Raw genomic sequence first — 23,371 nt, forward strand, 5'->3', positions numbered from 1 at the left:
GGTTTATTCCAATCTGGAGGAGGCAGCAGAGCGTGCAGAGGACTCCTCTCTAATGACCGGGGGGGGTGATGCCCTTGGACGTGGAAGAGGAGGTGGAGACGGAGGTGATGAGGGGGCAGGGGAGAGAGGAGGTGGGGGGAGGACAGCCCCTGCCAGCACACCCCAGCTCCACACTGCAGCTCCACTGTGCTTCCAAAAATAATAATAATGCCAGGACCAACTAGCAAAGCTGACGTTTTTATCCAAAGCAGCTTACAGTTTATTAGACGACGCAGGGGACAATCCCCCCCTGGAGCAGTGTGGGGTTAAGAGCGCAGCTCAAAGGCCCAACAGATTTTATCGTGGCTACACGGGGGCTTCAACCACCAACCTTCCGGGCTCCAGTCATGTACCTTAGCCTTGAGGCTACAGGCTGCCCCACGGCTCCATACACAGGACAGAGGACACAGGTGTAAAACTGCAGGTTTATTGCTGAACCCTGTGCGGGGGGTAAAACTGCAGGTTTAGTGGTGAACCCCGCGCTGTACATTCGGAGTGAAACAGTGAGCTCCCCGAGAGGTCACGCCTGGCTCTTCTTCTTCGTGGAGAGGTAGCTTTGGATGTAGAAGTTGCTGAAGAGCACGATGAGGCTGACCAGGTAGGCGCAGATCAGCGCGTTCATGCGGTCAGGGTAGTCGCACTCGGCGAAGAGGTTGTAGAACGCGTGGACGGTGAGGATGACGAACTGCGTCTGCGAACGAGACCCACTCTGTTTAATACCCCTCTCTCATATTTCACACACGTTCAGCCCAGGCCTTCAGGCAGGAGGGAGAGCTCATTACTGAAATCCGCTGAGTAAACGGGCGGAAGAAACACAGGGCAGGACTTTTACTTTCTGACCCCTGGGCTTCCCACCTCTGGGGACAATGCACCTCAGGCTCAGCCGTGACAGATGGCTCGGTTTGGCCTGGCCAGGCCGGCCTCAGCTTGGTTCAGCATGGTTCGGCTTGGCTCGGCACGGTTGGGCGCGGTTGGGCACGGCTCGGCCGGGGGCACTCACCAGCTGCAGGCGGGTCAGGTAGCGCTTCCACCACAGGTACCTCTGCATGTGAGGGCCGAACGCCGCCAAGCCGTAGTACAGGTACATCACAACATGCACCGTGGAGTTGACCAGGCCGATGAGGAACGCTAGGGAACACAAACCCATCCGGTCACTTTCACCCCCGTTACTCCACCCTGAAAACGCCCCGGCCATGTCCCAACGTGATACACAGCACGGACGTTACAGAACGAGAGCTGAAGCAGCCTACAGTGCAACATAACCCCAGACCCCCACCGCCCCCTCCCCTCCCGGGAATTGAATGGCACCTTAATATAATAGCTGAGCGTGATGCATTCCACTGCGAGCCCCGGCATTATTGAAATGTCAGACGCATTAAAATGGAGACGTTTGCAATTCAGATCTGCCCCACATTTTTCCTCCTCTGCAGTGCACGCGAAAAAAAGAAAAGGAAAAAGAATTCAGCTGCGAGGAAAAATTTGAGAATAACTTCAGGGTAACAAAAGGGGTCAAATTTAAAATTCCTGAAACGGCTATTACATGCGATACCGTGGGCCGATTGAGTGCCCTGACCTCACTAATGATGCCATTTCAATTACATCTGTACGGGAAGCACTTCCTTGCAAATTTTAATTCGCTTCTGGCATTTTAAGCAGATACTGCTCCACGCCATTTTTTAAAACACAGAAACACAGAATTTCCTAGATTCAGATAGGCCTTATAATATCACAATTTAGCTCCCAAGTGTGTCGCTATAAAATAGCAATTTTCTCAGCAAATTTGACAATTAAACTCTTGGTTTTTATTGTAATTACATCGTTTTTTTTTCATGGGATTTCCATGATGTAAATAGTCCACAGATGGACAGCTGTAAAATGGGTCCTCTAATTTACGCTCAGGGAAGTTTCATTTCATTTTCTGGAGCAGTGTTGCCTTCTCCTTTCACACAGAATGATGTGGCAGTCATAACTGGGTCTGCTGGCCTACAGCATTGTAACAGGCCACCTGCAGGTGCTCCTGCCTCTTCCTGCAAGGACAGCTGAGATATTACATTACTTATCCATCTGGCAACTGCCCCTCTGGGATTTGAATACCACCCCCCCGTTCCCAAAAGCCTTAGCATCCAGTACACACTACAGGCTTAGCATCTAGGACACACTATAGTTTTAGCATTCAGTACACATGATAGTCTTAGCATTCAGTACACAGCACCCAGTACATACTGTAGTCTTAGCATGCAGTACACATGATAGTCTTAGCAATCAGTACACACTACAGTCTTAACATCTAGTACACACTACAGCCTTAGCATCCAGTACACACTATAGTCTTAGCATCCAGTACACACTATAGTCTTAGCATCCAGTACACACTATAGTCTTAGCATACAGTACACACTATAGTCTTAGCATCCAGTACACACTATAGTCTTAGCATCCAGTACACACTATAGTCTTAGCATACAGTACACACTATAGTCTTAGCATCCAGTACACACTATAGTCTTAGCATACAGTACACACTATAGTCTTAGCATACAGTACACACTATAGTCTTAGCATCCAGTACACACTGTTGTCTTAGCACCCAGGACACATGATGGGGAGGGCTGTGAGGGTGGGCTAGGAGTGCTCTGACATTCCCTACTTCTGAAATCTGCACCACTTTGCTTCCAAACCTTTTCACGCTGAATTAAAGAGTTTTGCCTCTCTTCACTGGCTGTCAGTTGTTGCCAGGATCAGATTCAAAGTTCTGACTCTGGCCTACACTGCAGCCAACAAGATGGCCCCTCCCTACCTACAGGATATAATTCAGCCCTATACACCAGCTTCTCCGCCCTAGCTCCCCAGTGGTAGAACGACCTCCCCAACCCCATAGGAACTGCTCACTCCCTGCCCATTTTCCACCACAGTCTGAAGACTCATCTCTTCACACTGTACCTTGACTCCTCTGCAGGAGTGCCCTAATCTATTCGCACTTGTGTTTCATCTATCTTAATCTTTTAGCCCCGTGTTGAACTTTGTAGCTTAATCTATGACTGTTGCGTTTGTATTTATCTTGATACTGTAGCCCCCTGACCTCATTACTTACAGACTTGGCCTATTTACCATGTGCACTAGGTATAATGTTCATTGCAATACTGATTCTATCTGAATTGTACCTTATCCAATCTGTTCTGTAGTTAGTTCTATGACCATGGTTGCACTTTTTGTGTGTCGCTGCGGTTAAAAGCGTCTGCTGAATAAAATTTAATGTAATGACACCATCCAGCTTTGAGAATGTTACATTGCCGCTGCCTTTACACAGAAATCACAGAGCGACAGGCAAAAAAAGGCTCACCACATGAAGCTATTCTTTATTTCCCAAGATCCATTCAGAGCAGGAAATACTCTATTTTACGGGAGTAAAATAACTGACAACTGCCTCAGACGTGTTAAATAAGCAGGAATTACTTCATTTCGTTATTTAGCAGTGACTTATCCACAGCTTGCAGAACTCACTGCGAAATGTAGCCTGAAAACTTTAGTTTACAGGATCACTTCCTTAGCCTTAGCCGTAGCACCGCACTGACAGGCCCAAAGGCACGGGGCAAGTACTTCAGAGGATACTCCACGGCAGAAATGTCCAGTGCTACCTCCACCTGAGTACCAATGAGTCTGATAGGGACCATATGTACTCTGTAAGAGTTTATTTAACACTGGACATCGTACCGTGCACAGTCTCACAGCCTTGGTACTGGGGAGGTGGTCCCCCCATACCCAGTGCATCTGAATGAAAACAAACGAAAAGACTTACACTGTCCCCCAGCCAGGTACTTCACTCCCAACCACCAGTTGACGATCATGGTGCCGTGGTGGTACACGTGCAGGAAGGTCAGCTGGTTGTTCTTCTTCCTCAGGATGAAGAACATCTAGAGAAAAATGGAGAGAGCAGAGGCACCTCAGCTCATTTTTGTGTGACATATCACGGGTCCTTATAATCCAAATGTGCACCCAACTTACTGTGTCACAGAGCTCAATGACTTTAGAAAAGAAAAACCACCAGCACACTTTTGCCATCTACAGAGGGGGGAAAAAACAACATTACTTCAGCTTGTTCAATGTTATTTCAGCAGACTTTTAATTCTCATTTTACTAATCTTAAAGAGATTAACCATCAAAAGTCTATCCTCATAATTTTTATCTTTTATACATGGAATCAATCTGGTTGCCCTTCTCTGAACCTTTTCCATGATCGTGGAGGGAAGTACAAGTAAGTGTAGCTCTCTTAAGTTTTCTGCATCTGGCTTTATGCTTTTTTAAACAGTACAGTGGAAACTGTTGTTGCAGAGATTAAATGTGTTACTTCATATAGGATGCTATGAATGGTCTTTTCTTTAAGAAAGCTGATGGCGGGGGGTTGTCAGCACTTCTACTTCTGAAACTTCTTGTACACGCTTGAAAAAGGCACTAAACAGAGAAAACATTGAGGGAAAAGACAATCAGTTTGAAGGTTTGTTAAATTCACATAATTTCACCCATCTCCATAGTTTGGTTAATAAAGTAGTAGACAAATGAGACAGATGTGGTCTGAGAATTTTTGATTAAGAAAAGTCAGTTATATTTGGTAGCATGGCAAGAATATTATGATACAAGAAAAGGTGAAGGCATGTCTGGTATATGTTTACAAGAAGGCACCCAGAAGTGCTCCACTAACTGTTTGCATTCTCCAAGTGCAAATGGATCTTTCATCTGCTTCCTCCATCAAGAATACCTTGAGGTCCAATTTTCAGTTATGTATATCTTTAAGTACACTTTTCAGTTTATATGTGGGGTTACATACTGTATATGCACTGTGAAATGTACCTGACACACTATATTATCATTATCACTATCAAAATATAAATAATGTGTGCAGCTTGAAAGATCTCCAGAAACACAATGCAATACAGCATTTACATTATGCCAAACAATGCAATATTCCATGGCACTTTATCATGACCGTAACCATAATTTGTCTAATAGGAATCCGTGCGCAGTGTTCAAATGAACACGTAGCTCATTCCTGAGAGCTGAGATATTCATCCCAAACTGTTTCAATGATGTTTTGAGGAAGCACTTAGATCACACAGCCGCCTTGGAGTGCCGAGGCCGGGTAACCCAAGACACCCACCAGACACTCCCCCGAAAGAGTTTTACCCGCATTGCCAGTGGGCTGTCACTGTAATCCACCGGCTGGCACAGCAAGCTGTAGCCCGAAAGCCAGGAGGATACCAAGAACTAGAGGGACGAAGAGAAAAGGTAATACGTCAAAGCACATCGACCCGTTTCTAAACTGGGCGAGAGGATTCTCAAACACTGATTTGATCTGAGCACCGCAGCAGCCCTTGTTCAGATTAAGTTATTATACATTATTTATTTCCCAGAACAAAAATAGCAGAGCCACTGGACTGTATTCTATATTAGCCATCCGTACCGCTGGATATTAATGGAACACTGCTCCGGGCAGCAGGAGCGCTGTGCTACATCTGATTTGAATCTGCAGAAGGCATGGGGCAGCACGAGGCTGACCTACCACGCCGTACTTTACCTCGTGAACCATGTACGCCGACCAGCACACCATGGTGAAGTTATAGACGATGAGCACGGCCTTCAGGTCCACCGGCTCTCTGTGCTTCATGAACCTGGGCCCGGCCCATAAGACGAAGAGGTAGCAGAGGAAGATGAAGGTCACCGGCAGGGGCGAGTAGACCAGCAGCCATGGGTCCGTTCTCTTGTCTGAGGGTCACGTGGTCACAACACAAAGATGGACACAACTCGTTCATCATTCATCATTCAACCGTTATTTTTCTTTTTTAGCTTACAGACATATTTTACAAATGCTCGTCAAATAAACATTGTCCAAATTAAGACTGGCAGTCTGTATCCTAGTGGCTAAGGTACATGACTGGGACCTGGAAGGTTGGCGGTTCAAGCTCTGGTGTAGCCATGATAAGATGACCACAGCTGCTGAGCCCTTAGCCCCACATTGGTCCAGGGGGGGTATTGTTCCCTGCTGAGTCTAATCAACAGTAAGCAGCTTTGGATAAATATTATTATTATTATTATTATTATTATTATTATTATTATTAAAGCCATAGTGGAGCCATAACCTCAGAGCTGCAGTGTTTGGATAAAGTTTCAGCAAAATAAGAAATGATATGTAGTTATATGCATCCATGGCATATTGACATCACAACTGAGACATGCTCACATATACCAAACAGACTCTGCATTGAGGCCTGTGGTGGGCGTCGGGTGAAGAACAAAGGAAGTTCTCAGCCACAGGGCGGCCATTTTGAGGGGCCTTGAGATTAAATAAGTCTGTGATCATCTGTCATAGCAGTCTCCCTATACTGCTGAACACATTACACCATTATCAACAGATACCTCCATTCTCCACAATCCATCTGTAGGTCTGCAGCCAAGCTGGATCCATCAATACTGCTGCAAAAGCAACCAGTCATCGGTTAGTAATGTGTTGCTAATATGCAACTAAAAGCTGAATAATAATAATAATAATAATAATAATAATTACAACAACAATAACAACAGATAAATAAATGACAGCAAAACAATTATGGATGCATGATTATGAAAACGAATATGTATGTATTGTGGTCGAATAAGTTAATGTGTGAAATATAATATGATGGTTCTGTTTCGCAGTTACTTTATGTGGAGAATTTTCTCTCTCGAGTTTGCAGAGAATGGTGCAAAAAAATAAAAACGTCCAATGAGCAGCAGTGTTTCGTGCGCAAAAACTCGTCGTTAATGGGAGAGGTCAGAGAAGAAGAGCCAGACTGGTCAAACACTGAACTCAAAAACATAAGTCTAATAAAACATAAACATTTTAAACAGTATTTTACGTACATAAAAATAATTAATAACCACTTTTATCACAATGAACGTAGACTAGCTACATTAGGGTGGGCTACGTAAACATAAACATCTTAAATAACGTCAGATATGTGAACTTCTTACACTACTCGACGGTTCTCAGGGTCAGCTCAACATGCCAAAGGTTTTCCTGGGGTCTCCCTTCCCCAATCTCTGCCTCTCTTTCCATATTTCATTTTGCGATAGCTCACCCCACCTTGGACTCAAAGCCAAAGTAGGCCTACAAAATTCTGTTGAAAACCGCTTCAAGGGGCAATATCAATATTTGGTGATTCTCAACAACAATAAAAATTATAATAGTACGTTTTTAAAACACATATATTTTGTTTGTTGGACCTGAGTCCATATTACAAATACTGATCCATAATATAGCCCTACAAAACTATGAAAAAAAGCCCTAAAACTATGGTCAAGTCGCCTTTTACGAGGATGGTGCTTGCACACTTCATAACACTTTTCTTATACTTCATTATAGCACCATCACGACCGGTAATTCTGCTGTTCTAAATACACTGTTTGCGTATAACCAAAACTTATGTGGAGAATTTTCTCTCTCGAGTTTGCAGAGAATAGTGCAAAAAACTAAAAACGTCCAATGAGCAGCAGTGTTTCGTGCGCAAAAACTGGTCGTTAATTAGAGAGGTCAGAGAAGAAGGGCCAGACTGGTCAAACACTGAACTCAAAAACATAAGTCGAATAAAACATAAACATTTTAAACAGTATTTTACGTACATAAAAATAATTAATAACCGCTTTTATCACAATGAACGTAGACTAGCTACATTAGGGTGGGCTACGTAAACATAAACATCTTAAATAACGTCAGATATGTGAACTTCTTACACTACTCGACGGTACTCAGGGTCAGCTCAACATGCCAATGGTTTTCCTGGGGTCTCCCTTCCCCAATCTGCCTCTCTTTCCATATTTCATTTTGCGATAGCTCACCCCACCTTGGACTCAAAGCCAAAGTAGGCCTACAAAATTCTGTTGAAAACCGCTTCAAGGGGCAATATCAATATTCGGTGATTCTCAACAACAATAAAAATTATAATAGTAGGTTTTTAAAACACATATATTTTGTTTGTTGGACCTGAGTCAATATTACAAATACTGATCCATAATATAGCCCTACAAAACTAAGAAAAAAAGCCCTAAAACTATGGTGATGTCGCCTTTTACGAGGATGGTGCTTGCACACTTCATAACACTTTTCTTATACTTCATTATAGCATCATCACGGGTGGTAATTCTGCTGTTCTAAATACACTGCGTATAACCAAAACTGAGCAGTGTCAATACAATAACACAAATGCAGTAATCCAGCTCCCTTCGTACTGTGCCATTACCAAACCAAGACACTAAGTAAACTACACTACCCGACTTATGTTGCCAAATACTTCCTACTAATGCAACACCACCGTCATCTAATGATAGCATGCACAGCTCTTCCATAACAAAGCGCGCTTTGTACGAAAATATTATATTCCTGTTTGACTCCAGCCATGAAATCATGGAAATCACAGCATACCGTCCACGAAGCAAGACAAGGCATTTGGTCGAGCTATAGTTTACTCGCTGCAGTCGTAGGCCTATTAAGTCTTATACAACCACGAAAGCTATTTAGAGACCTGTCATTCGTTCGGTGAGGCTACATTTGTCAAAATGTAGGCAACAGTACGTTTGAAAACGCTAAATGAGTGTATTTTAAAACTGCACTCAAAGTGAACAACATCTTCATATTAACATTCTTGCATATCCTGTAGGTTATATTTTCTACATTTCGCTCGTGTTTTCCGCAGCAATAGCCTATCTAGGAAGTGCCGTATCCAAGTTACAAAGCAACAAAAACGATCTATAATCGTCAGGATTAAAAAAAAAGAAATAACACTTACTTTGTACATACGTAATACAGGTTAAACTTGAAGTTATGTAAATTTCGCTGCAGAGTAGAAACTGTACGTACTTTGGTCAAGTTGATTGATAGTGTCACCAATCGAGTACACGACAGACGGCGTGACAGTGATTTTAGAAGATATATGTGGGATAGATTAGCACCGCAGCTATCAACAAGGAGGCAAACAGGCAAAAATACAGTTGCCAGTGTATTTGCCGCGTGTCGCTTGAACGTCTCATGGGAATGAAGAAGTCGTTGCGCGATGAAATTAAATTAGTGTCAAACCGAGAAAACAAACAGAACACGTTTTTATAAAAGTCACACAGTGCGTTTTGCAAATTCAAAACACGACCATCAAACATGCAAAAGCAAAAGCACGATTATTAAGCAAATACAATTTGTTTTGCAAATACAAAACGTTTCTATAGAACAAAATACAGAAGCATTTTCCAATACAAGGCGTTTGTATTCCAAAGTACAAAACTTGTTTCTACAAGTAGACTACAAACCGTGCCTTGCGCAAACTGACACTAAACAAAGATAGAAAGTGGGAGCAACGACTGTGTGAATAGCATTATGATTATACGATTAACGAATATGTTATGGAACGACCTAGTATTATTTATTTTAACAAATCACCTTACGTATTAAGCTACTTATTTACATATGACTTATTTACTATTACCAATTTTTTTGTACACAATCTGAATGAGTCTGTCACACCAAGACTTATACCTGCATGAGCATGTGACAAGTAAAGTATCTTGAATCTTAACTGTCCTAAAGTTCAAGAACATCCGGTTTACGAGTGCCTGATACTGCTCTTCTGTATTAGGGTATAAAGTATAAAGTTCCAAATACGGGAACCTTTATATCCTTTGTGTATATCTCTAGAAAAAAAAGTGCTCTTTCATTTTTTCTTCCCCATATGTCGTTAACACGAAAACATCTTACAATCTTTTGAACAGTCTTCTACATTGAATTTTAAATCCTTTTAAGAATATTTTTTACCCCATAATCTCAGTTTTGGTGTTGTCCGAAGCCCAGAGTTCTAATCTTTCAATATTAATTTTAATGGAAAAAATAAAAAAAATAAAAACAAATCCTCTATTTAATTAAAAAACAACATTTACAACAAAATGTGATATAAGTATGCTATTTATTTGATTTGTATACAAAATATACACTCACTGAGCACTTTATTAGGTATTTATCAGATTTATTTTTTAGACTTCTACTGCTGTAACTTATCCATTTAGAGTTATGATGTGTTGCGTGTTCAGAGATGCTCTTCTGCATACCACTGTTGTAATGTGTGGTTATTTATTTTACTGTCACCTTCCTGTCAGCTTCGACCAGTCTGGCCATTCTCCTCTGATGTCTCTCATTAACAAGATGTTTCTGTCTGCAGAACTGCTGCTCGATGGATTTTCTTAATTTTTTTTGCACCATTCTTTGCGAACTCTAGAGACTAGTGTGTGTGAAAATCCCAGGAGATCAGCAGTTTCTGAGAAACTCAAACCACCCTGTCTGCCGCTAACAATCATTTCACTGTTTTCCCCATTCTGATGGTTGATGTGAACATTAACTGAAGCTCCTAACCCATATCTATGTGATTGTATGCATTGCACTGCTGCCACACAATTGGCTGATTAGATAATCGTATGAATAAGTAGGTGTGATAAATTAAACATGTTCCCAATGAAGTGCTTGGTGAGTGTATATGTCTGATATATGTCCCATGCCAGTGGCATCATTTTCATGAACAGCAATGGTAGTAAATAAAGTATTATCAATATAAAAGTTACTTTAATTTTGTGCATTTGGTGTACATCAAATATTTGCAACAAAAATTTGCCTTATTGTACAAAAACTGTAGTTTTGTCATTCTCACAACAGTCATTCCCAATACACATGTGGCTGTGATGGTAATGATAGGATGTGGTGGAAATGATTAAATTTAATATCGCACCTGTTTTTTCCCTATTGAAAACTTGCAAATACAAGAAAATCATTGTACCTGTATTATATTGTACATGTTTGAATTGCTTTTTTCTTTTACAGGAAAAGTCTCAAATAACCACACAGAGGTCAAATGCGTACAGACAGGGTTGGATTATTTGCATTCATTCATTGGATGAATGATGAATGAACCACGCTCCAGCAGAATTTGACTGTGTCGCCCTCATTTCCTTGTTGAAATTTTCAAACGATATGGTCACAGGATATACCATTTAAAAGCATTAAAACTCATGGTTCTATCTGTAAAAACTATTTTACGATGCCATTGCATTAGTAGCAATGGTTTCTTATTTTGAAACATGTGGGGTGGCAACTGTGGAGGGATGTTCCTTTAAGAATTCAGACTGGCAGAGGGCAATACCATTTGTATCTACAACAGAAACAAGATAACAACTGAACTTTATATATTATATTTTGCCAATACAGATGGCAAACAAGGTATTCGATACAGCTATCTAATCAATTTCATATTCTCAGGCACAAAAATGTTTAATTATTTTACAGATAATGTTTAAAAATAATCTAAATTCTTCTTTCATTTAATCTGCATCTAATTTAATTGTAATTTCCAGTGAAATAGGATGTCCAAGGATGTGGTGGGAATGACATTTTCCTTTGACTTCCAGTGAAAAATGGCAAAAATATAATAATTACTGTATAGTTAAAACTCAACTATTATCAGATACTGTATGCAGACACATGTAGGATCATAATGAGAGCAATCAACTGTTGTTTCCATGGGTTTGCATGACCCCATAATTGGAGAATCATTCATTAATAAATGACACTAATAATAAATATGTCTTTACAAGAGAATATATCACTTTATTGTGTTGTCATCATGACAAAGAAGTGGATTACTGTTTGCAAACAAAGTTGCTGGGAAATGTTTTAAAAACACGTGTCGATTTTACTGAAAGCAAAGGCGTCACAAACTTAAACCACACGCGTTGAACCTGTTCAGTCAGTGTATCATCAAATGAATGAGTCATGAGTTCTGTATGAATTCACTCTTCACAACTGTGTGATTGGTTTATCCCGTTAAATGAGACTATGTCCTGCACAGCATCCACCTGCAGCTCCAATAACTTGGTTTAAACTGCAGATTTCATTAAGTGCCGTAGGAAGAGACCATCCACATGCAAATAAACCAAACACACAACACTGCAGGAAAATACTTAACAGGCGTGCGTGACATCATATAGTGAGAATGACCTGCCTTTACCGACAGCAAATGATCACAAGTGATGAATTCCCAGCTAATGTAACCCAAATCCAGTCCATCCATGAGGTTTAGAGAAAAATAAAAAAAGACAGAATTGTGCTAAAACTAATTTTGGGCGAAGACAACATTAAGCACGTCTCGAACGCATACACGCATGCGCGCGCGCACACACACTGATGTTTTACATCTACCTGAGAGGCACAGAAATCCTTGATGTCATTGTGTGGTTTTAAACAAGAAAGAGACCTGCGTATCAACGCACAGCATCCATCAATAATGCACACTAAAGGAAGACTAACAATGCTGATGTGAACAGAGGAACAGCCTGGTAACACAATAAAGTCTCTAACCACCGCGTAAGCGCACGACGTCTCCTCACAACGTCTTCAGTTCAGCACTGCTGAAGGAACACACAGGGTATGGTATGGGAGGGCCCCAGTCCTATTTGACAGGACGCCTGGTTGTGGAAGACGTTCCTCTGCTTTTAGTGACCGCTGTGGTCATGGTGATGATCGCCATGGTTATGCTGGTGACTTCCGTGCCCCCCGTGGTGTACGTGTTCACCGTGGTGATGATGGTGGGGTCGCCCGTCGTTCGCCGCCCCATGGCTCTCCTGATGGCTGTTATGGTGGTGTGGGGTGTCTCTAGCGCCCCCCTCTGGCTGGGGCACCGTGTCTGGCCCTCCTTCTGAGACAACGGACTCCATCGTTGTGGCATTTCCTGAAGCAGCGAGGCCAGTGTCACCGAACTGCGTGCCGTTCTGTTGCGTAGAGAGCGTGGAGTTCCCCACCTGGGACAAAGCACAAAACGACAAATCCATCTGCGGCTCCTTCACCCAGCCACCCTCTCTCAAACCCACCCTTCCCCATTTTTAACCCGCATTACACTCCAACCTCGCTGACAGCTAATACACTAAACAATAAAGTCTGATGAGCATTCCGGCACAAAATCGCAGCCATGCATCCCACGGGAGAACGCTACATATTCGCAGTGTCTGAGGGGAACTTCCACCATTCCATCACTGTGAAGTGCTTTCAAATGAAGAAAAGCACCACATAAACAACATTCATTTTTAGTATCACTGTTATTAGTAGAAGCAGCATTCGTTGTAGTAATAAATGCATAACGCTTCAAAAAACAAAGCGAAGGAGAGCCAAAATGGCGGCCCGGCCTGCACTCACGGAGCAGTTGCAGATGTCCTTGTGGTAGGTGGCCCGCACGGCGGCCTCGATGAAGGGGTAGTGGAGGAAGCTGTAGGGCAGGACGATGTGGAAGGTCAGGCGTCCACACCTGCAGGGGAGGGGAGCCGAGAGCCGAGAGACCAATAAATACACCTCATACCTTTCATTAATGTTCCAAAGTCAGCAAAGCATTCTTCGGACATAACAAGCGCACAAAAAGTAAATAGCGTGCTAGGTGGGTGTAGACAATTAACATGCCAAAATACAGGACTGTGCAAAAAGTCTTGGGTGCCTTTAGATTTTTTTTTCTTGAAATTTGGTCTTAGATATTCCTATATCTTTTTTGCATTTGTGTGTCAGTAGAAAAGAGCAACAGTGAAAATGTTGCATTTTGTTAAATAACGTAACATATTATTACGTTTTTTTAATTTTTTTTTTTTACATGCGACTAAGACTTTTGCACAGTCTATGCCTATTGACCCAGACAGAGATTTTATGTTCTGTGAGTTCAGTCAAAGATCACCGAAATGCTCAGGCTAAGGACTAAGACTTCTGGTTTGGTGCTTGGGGTTAATTGTCCCCAAAGATTTCAAGGACGAGTGCATAAAAGTGCACGCAAGATAATTCTTTCCCCGTGTTTTTCTCCGAGAGACAACCCAGATGGCATTTAATCACTTAGCCAGACACTGAATTGATGCAGAAAACCGAAGTATTTCACTTTTGAAACAGGATGGTTCTACTCTGTCAAGCATGAGCACAGCCTGAATTCATCAACATTGCCCCGCTGAACTTCATAACTGCTGACTTGCTGTTCAAATGTCACAGAAAATGACCTCCAAAGAGCATCAGATTGCATTAAACAGCTCGGAAACAAGAAAAACTCTGCACGCTGCCCGCTGGGTTATAACAATAACACCTGCAGAGAGTGAATCCTTTCCACTCTGTTTGCCCTCACGAAGGAAATACCGTGTTTTCTGCTGTGAATATGCACTAATGCTTTTCACTGGGGCTACACCCTACAGGCACATACAATTATACTCCTAGCGAGCAATTTGTACCTTTTTTTGCTTGAAAAAGGTCCTCATTCGTACCAACAGAGAACATTACTGTATTTTCCGGGTACATCCTTGAAAAACAAAAAATTGTACCTCCACTGTCGCTCTGAGAGTGTGGGCATCTGCAGCGAGTCCCCTACCTGTCGTACACCAGGAAGTCGTCTTTGTCTCCCTGCAGGGCGTCCCAGACGTCGTCCTGGAGAGGGGCCTGCTGGTACACGGGGATGCCCTCCGCCACCTTCCTCTTCAGCTCCCAGAACATGGCCCGGGACTGGGCCTCCCGCTCGTTCACCACCAGGAAGCCCACGTCCACCAGCCCGCTCCGAACCAGCTTGTCACGCAGGTCTCCCAAACTGCACACGGACCAGACCACAATGCATCAGCACAGCATAGCAAGGAGGAGAAGGACAGGGCCAAACGGCAGAGAAGAAGAGGCCAAAAGGCCATGCGCTATTGTCGAGAGATTCGCTCTAGACAAGGACAATGATGCCATCTAGTGGTATAAAATGAAAGCCGCATGTTAAAAATAAACAGCTCTCAGGTAAAACGTTTGGAAAATCTGTGATTCCAGTACACAGGTTTTATTGCACAATTAATTTAATTTGATTTTGAATTGGTAATTGGAGTGTTTTAGTAAGCTTCTAAAAATATATTTCAGTTGCCAAAATACTGTCAAATCACCTCAAAGATAGATCAAAACAAATTAAAGCTTTTCTGAAAGGAAAATCAATGCACGTTTTGCTCCGCTGGATTTTGTGTGACAATGTGTTTCGGCACATCGAGACAGCCTAAATCTGTCCTTGCACTAAACACTAATAGGAAAGGGAACTGCTACGTTTGCATAGACATAACGCCACTCATCAGAAAGCAATTTCGATCTACTTCAAATCTACATTTACCTGATTATCTAATCTGACTGCCCTTCGATGGAAAACGTGAATTTAATCTGTTTTGCAAAATTGCTTCAATTAAAGATATGAGGTAAATCAGGATAATGGTTTCTTCCAAGAGCCCAAATCCATGAAAGCCAGGGGGATGAGATGTCAAGCAGGCCTGAAGGTGCGGAGAAGAAAGCGTTTTTGCGCCACAAATAGACCCGTTCACAATATCTCATTTCCAAAGGAAATGAACTCATCATTAAATGGGGAATATGGTGAGGCAGCTGTGTGATTACTCTACCTGCCCGATAGGCAACGCGGCTAATGCTTCTGCACAGAAATCATTTTCCCATTCATACTGAGCTGAATTGTGTTAAAGCCTCAAATGTAGCACTTCTGATGTGAAAATTGCCTCATCCACCATGAAATCGGCCCCGATCGTGCTACCGCGCACGTACCGCACAGACACATGCACAATCGCACACACGCATGCACGCACACAGTCTCACACGCGCGCGCATACGCACATTTGCATTAAAACCTCAAATGTATCACTTCTAATGCTCATTCACCATGAAATCAGCCCTTATCATGGTACCATGCAAGTGCAAACACACACACACACACACACACACACACAAGCATGCAGACACATACACACTCACAAACCCACATACACACGTACAGACAAACGAACACAGACATGCAGACACACACACATAAACACTCATAAACCCACACACACGCATACTCTCACACAGGCACACAGACATGCAGACACACACACACACACACACACACGATAGCCGTGTTCTTACCGGGCTGCCTGCGTGAGGCAGAAGTGTCAGCTGGCTTTCAGCAGCGCCACCACCCCCACCTTCCCCGCCAGGGCCTCCATAGGCACCTTCCCCTCGATGCTCCAGCGGGGCGGGGGCTTGCATATCCTGGAGGTGTCTCTGTCCCCCTCCACGAAAATGGGCCCCGCCAACAGCAGCCCTGGCAGAGCTGCGAGGCACAGGGCCCCAAAGCTCCAGAGCTGCATGGTGCTAGCCCTGTGGAGGGAGCCCAGGGAGGGTCAGAGCCTGGCTAAGTCATTTAAACACCGCACTCCACCTACTGCTACGAGCCTGCGTCAACAGCCTCCACACACATTACCAACATCACTCTGAATAATCACAAAACACCTTTTTAGCCAGCTTTTTCACATTGGGAGCTCTTATAAGAGAACAGAGCAAAATTGAAGCCGACTGCAAATGCATGAGTGTCAACAGAATAATAATGCGACTGCTTATAAGCATAATTCAGGTTAGTGTTCTAACAAGGCTTTGCTTATAATGAATAAAGCATTACATTTTAAGGTTAAGAAATGTGCACAGGTTTAAATAGCAAGTACACACTTACCCACAGTTATCTGTTTTTTTTAGTCTCCTCGGTCCTCTGTGTGACTAACAAACTCTCTTTACTCAGGAGTTTTTAAAGGCTCTTATTCCCGTCTTGCCCTCCTCCTCAAACAGAGGATGAGCCAATCAGGGGAAGGCGGTGGGGAGGGGCTACCAAAACATTCCAACACTCCTGGAGTGTGACTTTTGGGAGATCAGCTCCTCCAGGTGCACATACTGTACTGTGTGCAGAGTGACTTGTGGCCGGCAGTTAAAGTGCATGCCCAACGGACACACAACCGGCCATGGGGAGGGAGAGAAACCGGTTCTTTTCAAAACGAACCAAAGAATCATGTTTAAGGTTTAGGCTGGGCACGAACTGAACGGGAGCCAAATTATCCCGAAACGTCCTTCTCCGTCCACCGCCTGGTTTCACTGTGCCATTGTCCCGGATCCTCCACTGAGACTGGGGGTAAAGCAGAATAAAGACAGCATTGAGATGACTGTGATGAACAGCGACAGAGACCATCCAAATTCACACGACCTCATCCCAGTACCCAGTCAAGAGTATAATAAGGCAACAAAGCACCATTTCCTAATGGCGGTCTGAATGCAAGAGAAGTGCACATGACACTCCGCGAGATAGAACGGCTTCATAAAACAAGAGGGTTTTGTTTATTTTAGAGGTTTTTTCCCAGTTTAAAAAAGGTTTACCTTTGGTAAATACTCCTTGGCGTCAAGGCCTCTGCCGGCATTCAAATTTCACAATGTGAAACAGGCTAATATACCCACAGCAGGAGAAATTGTGACACAATACAAGCTCAGAAAGGGAGCTTTGTATGTGCAAAAAACAGGCGGACATAGGAATTCCGATCACACACACGTGCATACGCACAGACGGGAAATGAATCAAACTTAACAATATAATGTGCCGTTTCCTAGACGCCCTCATTGTTCTTGCGGCACTTGAGTGGACACCCAGAGGTTACTTCAATAATGAAGACATCAAACCCTTCTCCACTGCGTTGGCTGCATTGACCTTGCACACACAAGCACCGTGGGTAATGAGCAAAAGAGCCGCCGTCCCACTTTAGCCCGTATTCTCCTCCTCGCCATGACGATGAATAGGCCGAGGCGCTTCAGCCCTTCCCCCTCACAGGCCTGAAAGGCGGCTTTTCAGATGATAATGCCCAGCGCCGATTGACAATTACATTTGACTTTGTTGAAATATGACCATGGATCCACAAGGGAACATCTGTACCACTGGTAGGCAAGAACGCCATTCCCCTCCGCCGCTGTTCTTCTTTGACACCGAGCAAAAGTCATGGCAGAAGCGTTCAATTCATAATGGATACGGTTTCACTCTTCATTGCATACATATATAGTGATATGGCATTAGAATTCTAAAGCAAAAATGGGAAGAAAGCTAGACCATGCAATTGTATACTCAATGAGCACTTTATTAGGTATTTATTAGACTTCTTTTTCAACTCATTAAGTCTTCTGCTGCTGTAGCCTATCCACTTAGAGGTTTGACACATTGTGTCTTAAGAGATGCTTTTCTGCATACCACTGTCGTGATGCATGGTTATTTACTTCACTGTCACCTTCTTGTCAGCTTCAACCAGTCTGGCTCTTCTCCTCTGACCTCTCTCATTAACAACGAGTTTCTGCCTGTAGAACTGCTGCTCACTGGATGTTTTTTGTTTTTAGCACCATTCTATGCAAGCACTAGAAACTACTGTGTGTAGATACTCAATCCACCCGGAGATACTCATTTCACCCTGTGGAACAACCACTTAGTCACTTAGGTCACATTTCTTCCATTATTTATTTTGACGTTTGGTCATGCTTTGATGCATTTAGTCCCTGCCACATTATTGACAAATATTTGTAATACGCTGGTGATAAAGTGATCGCTGAGCGTATATTTAGACCATGACACAAAATGGTGGAAACAGACCAGTGAGTTTTGTGCACCATTTAACTTTGATTGTGAGTGAGACGGTGACTCTCTGTCAGGCTCACTCGCTCCACCCTGTTCTGGGGGCCATTTGTCAGCGTTTTCTTTAGCCAGGACATTTGGCCACGGGTTTATCTGACTGTGTTGACCAGGGGAGTGAAAACAAACAGCTAAGCCAAGCAGACACGCACAACAACAGGCACATTGGCCATCAGGATCACTGCTCTTTTAAACATTATTTCCAGTACAGTACAGCTATGCTTTTCTCCCGAGCTGACTCTCACATGGATAGTTTTGTATAACTGACAGGGTGAGTGTGTTGTGCTGTCGTCCTCTGTACACTGAGGGGAGAGGTTCTGGTGAAAAGTCATCCCACAGCACATCCTGGACAGCACTGGTTCCACCAGAAAAAGGTTTGTTAATTGTGAGTTAGTTCTACAGCTGTTCCCCCTTTTCCATCTTAGGCACTTAGCAGGCACTGCTATCCGACTATCACACCATAATATTATTTTTTACACACAATCCATTTATACAGCTGGATAAACTGAAGAAACTCAAGGTGAAGATTTTTGATCTAGGGTACAACTGGGGTGCCCAAACGGGGAATCAGACCTGTAATCAGAGTTGTAAGCCCAGTTCCCTAACATTTCTGACCCAAAGTAACTTATCCCTGCTGAAAAAAAGGCTCAAGCTAGGTTTTGAAACAGCTGGTAGCTAGTTACCAGTTCAAACCAGCTCCAAACTCAAGCCATCTTTTGAACCAGCTGGTCGCTAGTCATTTCAAGCAGGTCATAGCTGGATTTTACACTGGGGATATATATATTTTATTTTTTTTGGAAGTTGGACTTGGGACTGCTTTGGAAGTTGGAAGTTCACAACAATAGTATCATTGGGCATGAGTCCAGTTCCTGAACCACGGCCACGTTCGCGGTTAATCTGAACGTGTCTTTGTGTATTTTTAGAACGGGCTCCAGCAGAGAGGCCTCTTTCAACGCTTTGCTCATTCTCAGCCTCCCGTTTGAAAAGGACAAACTGAATCAGCGCAGAAAAGGCTGTTCACTCCACCGCTTGTTCTCCCGCCTGACTCGACCCCCTGGGCCTCCGCTTTCCACTTCAGCTGAGTCGCCAGAGGTTTGTCTGCTTTTGCAACCCTCTAAGGACACATTTTAGCGGCAGTGTAATTAAGTGAGATGATTTCTACCTCAGTAACTCACTCTAGCGGGAGGTGGAAAGACAGAGACAAACAGGGGCACAGGCACACTGTTGCTAACGCTCGTGTTCGCCCAGCTGTTCATACAGGCTGACCGCTCGACACCTGAGGGACACACACTGGGCCCTGTTTCACAGACTGACCACTTGACACCTGAAGGGCCACACTGGGCCCTGTTTCCCAGACTGACCACTCGACACCTGAAGGGCCACACTGGGCCCTGTTTCCCAGGCTGACCACTCGACACCTGAAGGGCCACACTGGGCCCTGTTTCCCAGACTGACCACTCGACACCTGAAGGGCCACACTGGGCCCTGTTTCCCAGACTGACCACTCGACACCTGAAGGGCCACACTGGGCCCTGTTTCCCAGACTGACCACTCGACACCTGAAGGGCCACACTGGGCCCTGTTTCCCAGACTGACCACTCGACACCTGAAGGGCCACACTGGGCCCTGTTTCCCAGACTGACCACTCGACACCTGAAGGGCCACACTGGGCCCTGTTTCCCAGACTGACCACTCGACACCTGAAGGGCCACACTGGGGCCTGTTTCCCAGACTGACCACTCGACACCTGAAGGGCCACACTGAGCCCTGTTTCCCAGACTGACCACTCGACACCTGAAGGGCCACACTGAGCCCTGTTTCCCAGACTGACCACTCGACACCTGAAGGGCCACACTGGGCCCTGTTTCGCAGATTGACCACTCGACACCTGAAGGGCCACACTGAGCCCTGTTTCCCAGACTGACCACTCGACACCTGAAGGGCCACACTGAGCCCTGTTTCCCAGACTGACCACTCGACACCTGAAGGGCCACACTGAGCCCTGTTTCCCAGACTGACCACTCGACACCTGAAGGGCCACACTGGGCCCTGTTTCCCAGACTGACCACTCGACACCTGAAGGGCCACACTGGGCCCTGTTTCCCAGACTGACCACTCGACACCTGAAGGGCCACACTGGGCCCTGTTTCCCAGACTGACCACTCGACACCTGAAGGGCCACACTGGGGCCTGTTTCCCAGACTGACCACTCGACACCTGAAGGGCCACACTGGGCCCTGTTTCCCAGACTGACCACTCGACACCTGAAGGGCCACACTGGGGCCTGTTTCCCAGACTGACCACTCGACACCTGAAGGGCCACACTGAGCCCTGTTTCCCAGACTGACCACTCGACACCTGAAGGGCCACACTGAGCCCTGTTTCCCAGACTGACCACTCGACACCTGAAGGGCCACACTGGGCCCTGTTTCGCAGATTGACCACTCGACACCTGAAGGGCCACACTGAGCCCTGTTTCCCAGACTGACCACTCGACACCTGAAGGGCCACACTGAGCCCTGTTTCCCAGACTGACCACTCGACACCTGAAGGGCCACACTGAGCCCTGTTTCCCAGACTGACCACTCGACACCTGAAGGGCCACACTGAGCCCTGTTTCCCAGACTGACCACTCGACACCTGAAGGGCCACACTGGGCCCTGTTTCGCAGATTGACCACTCGACACCTGAAGGGCCACACTGGGCCCTGTTTCCCAGACTGACCACTCGACACCTGAAGGGCCACACTGAGCCCTGTTTCCCAGACTGACCACTCGACACCTGAAGGGCCACACTGAGCCCTGTTTCCCAGACTGACCACTCGACACCTGAAGGGCCACACTGGGGCCTGTTTCACAGACTGACCACTCGACACCTGAAGGGCCACACTGGGGCCTGTTTCACAGACTGACCACTCGACACCTGAAGGGCCACACTGGGGCCTGTTTCGCAGATTGACCACTCGACACCTGAAGGGCCACACTGGGGCCTGTTTCACAGACTGACCACTCGACACCTGAAGGGCCACACTGGGGCCTGTTTCACAGACTGACCACTCGACACCTGAAGGGCCACACTGGGGCCTGTTTCACAGACTGACCACTCGACACCTGAAGGGCCACACTGGGGCCTGTTTCACAGACTGACCACTCGACACCTGAAGGGCCACACTGGGGCCTGTTTCACAGACTGACCACTCGACACCTGAGCAGTGGACACACTCAGCCCTGTTTTAGTTTCTCACCTCAGTGACTAACATCTGAAGAGGCTGACATTCCAATCAGGATGACAACACTCAAAGATAAAGCCAATTGTTTTTAAAGAAAGACACAGTTCGTCTATAAAACAGTAGGTGATCCACATCATTGTGTCCTTCTGAGGCCTCCATAGCAGCACATTTTGGTTGACTTCAGTAGGGAATTTCCCATGAACCAGCGGCTAAGCGATCCAGACCTTGGTAATGCATGGGGCGCTGAGAACCACTACATATTACTGAACCCTCACTAGACAACTGTGGCCCTTTATTTTCAATATTGATGTGAGAGGATGCATTTATCATCAAAAATCATGTTCACTTAATATGTGAAATAATGTGAAAATGTATTAAATAGGAAATAAACAGTTCTAAGAAAATCTGTAAGAGAATTTAAAAAATTGAGTATAAATAATGAGCAAGATGTAGTATTAGCCTACAACCCCAGTGTTTGCCTCACTGCTGCGGTCTGTAAATAAGGGAAGAGATGGCTCCTCTCCTGTTTAGGCCTGCTCAGGAACACTGGGATTGCAAATGACCCACTGCACAATAAGGGCACCATTATTTATTCTGTTAATCAGTCAGCCAGCACACAGGACAGGAAATGAATGAAAACGCCACTGAAGTCACCCCTCCGCAATCTATTATACAGATGGAGATGTGCAGGGAGTGTGTGTGTATGTGCATGTGTGCATGTGTGTGTGCGTGCATATGTGTGTTAGTGAGTGTGCATGTGTGCATATATGTGTGTGTGAGTCCGTGTGTATGAGTGTGAGTATGTGTGTGCGTATGCGTCTATGTGTGTATGTGCGTGCGTATTGGTGTGTATGTGCATGTGTATGTGTGTGTGCATGTGTGTGCGTGTGTGTATGTGTGTGTGCGCGTGTATATGTGTGAGTGTGTGTATGTGTGTGCATATGTGTGTATGCGTATGTGTGTGTGTGTGTGTGCGTATGTGTGTGTATGTGTGTGCGCGTGTATATGTGTGTGTGTATGTGTGTGTGTATATGTGTGAGTGTGTGTATGTGTGTGTGCATGTGTGTATGCGTGTGTGTGGGTGTTCATGCGTGTGTGTGTGTATGTGTGTGTATGTGCATGTATGTGTGTGTGTGTGTGTGTGTGTGTGTGTATGTGTGTGTGTGTGTGTGTGTATGTGTGTGTATGTGCGTGTATGTGTGTGTGTGTGTGTGTGTGTGTGTGTGAGTATGTATATGCGTGACACATGTACATGTGTGGGGCCCTCTCAGAGTCCTGCAGATTGCAGGTAATAACGGACCCAGCCGTTCCACGTGATCTGTTGCATAATGAAGCATATCATAATTCAACCAGAGGCAGCCCTGGTCCTCTGCGAGTCTCCATGGCCCCCCTCCTCAGGAATCCACATATCCATGGCATTTCTGAAGTCCAGTGAACAAACTTGCATTGTCAAGTACAAATGTTAAAAATCTGCCCTTTGATCTGTTGAATATGGCATTTCGATAGTGTGTACATATTATTGTTAATTTCCCTCATTAAAGACGTA

The 23,371-nt window shown here is 44.7% G+C and overlaps 2 protein-coding genes across 3 annotated transcripts; both read right to left on the minus strand.

The window, feature by feature from the left end:
• Window positions 1-450: 450 nt before the first annotated feature.
• On the minus strand, window positions 451-9,369 carry elovl8a (ELOVL fatty acid elongase 8a). Of its 2 annotated transcripts, none has more exons than XM_061241927.1 (8): window positions 8,924-9,369; window positions 6,448-6,504; window positions 5,609-5,796; window positions 5,218-5,298; window positions 4,042-4,098; window positions 3,836-3,950; window positions 1,040-1,167; window positions 451-730 (listed from the first exon to the last, which is right to left on the minus strand). In XM_061241927.1, the coding sequence occupies exons 2-8, from the start codon at window positions 6,494-6,496 to the stop codon at window positions 560-562; spliced, it is 789 nt and encodes a 262-aa protein (XP_061097911.1). In that variant the 5' UTR covers window positions 6,497-6,504; window positions 8,924-9,369; the 3' UTR covers window positions 451-559. The 2 variants fall into 2 exon arrangements, with proteins under 2 accessions (XP_061097911.1, XP_061097910.1); XM_061241926.1 differs by having other exon boundaries at window positions 8,853-9,369.
• A 2,307-nt stretch (window positions 9,370-11,676) lies between these two features.
• On the minus strand, window positions 11,677-16,651 carry selenop2 (selenoprotein P2). The gene is made up of 5 exons (XM_061243452.1): window positions 16,617-16,651; window positions 16,034-16,267; window positions 14,478-14,690; window positions 13,283-13,391; window positions 11,677-12,891 (listed from the first exon to the last, which is right to left on the minus strand). Exons 2-5 carry the CDS (start codon window positions 16,255-16,257, stop codon window positions 12,586-12,588), a joined length of 852 nt encoding a protein of 283 aa, XP_061099436.1. The 5' UTR covers window positions 16,258-16,267; window positions 16,617-16,651; the 3' UTR covers window positions 11,677-12,585.
• Window positions 16,652-23,371: the final 6,720 nt, after the last annotated feature.

Source organism: Conger conger, chromosome 5, assembly GCF_963514075.1.
Source record: "Conger conger chromosome 5, fConCon1.1, whole genome shotgun sequence".
NCBI classification, from domain to species: domain Eukaryota; kingdom Metazoa; phylum Chordata; class Actinopteri; order Anguilliformes; family Congridae; genus Conger; species Conger conger.

Bases quoted from the DNA above. Each gene is read 5' to 3' on its own strand.
- elovl8a (XM_061241927.1), bottom strand. From the start codon at position 6,496: ATGGATCCAGCTTGGCTGCAGACCTACAGATGGATTGTGGAGAATGGA. The intron at 3,951-4,041 runs GTAAGTTGGGTG...ATTTTTCTCTAG, and splicing joins TCATTGAGCTCTGTGACACA to ATGTTCTTCATCCTGAGGAA. The intron at 1,168-3,835 runs GTAAGTCTTTTC...TGTGTTCCCTAG, and splicing joins GTACCTGGCTGGGGGACAGT to CGTTCCTCATCGGCCTGGTC.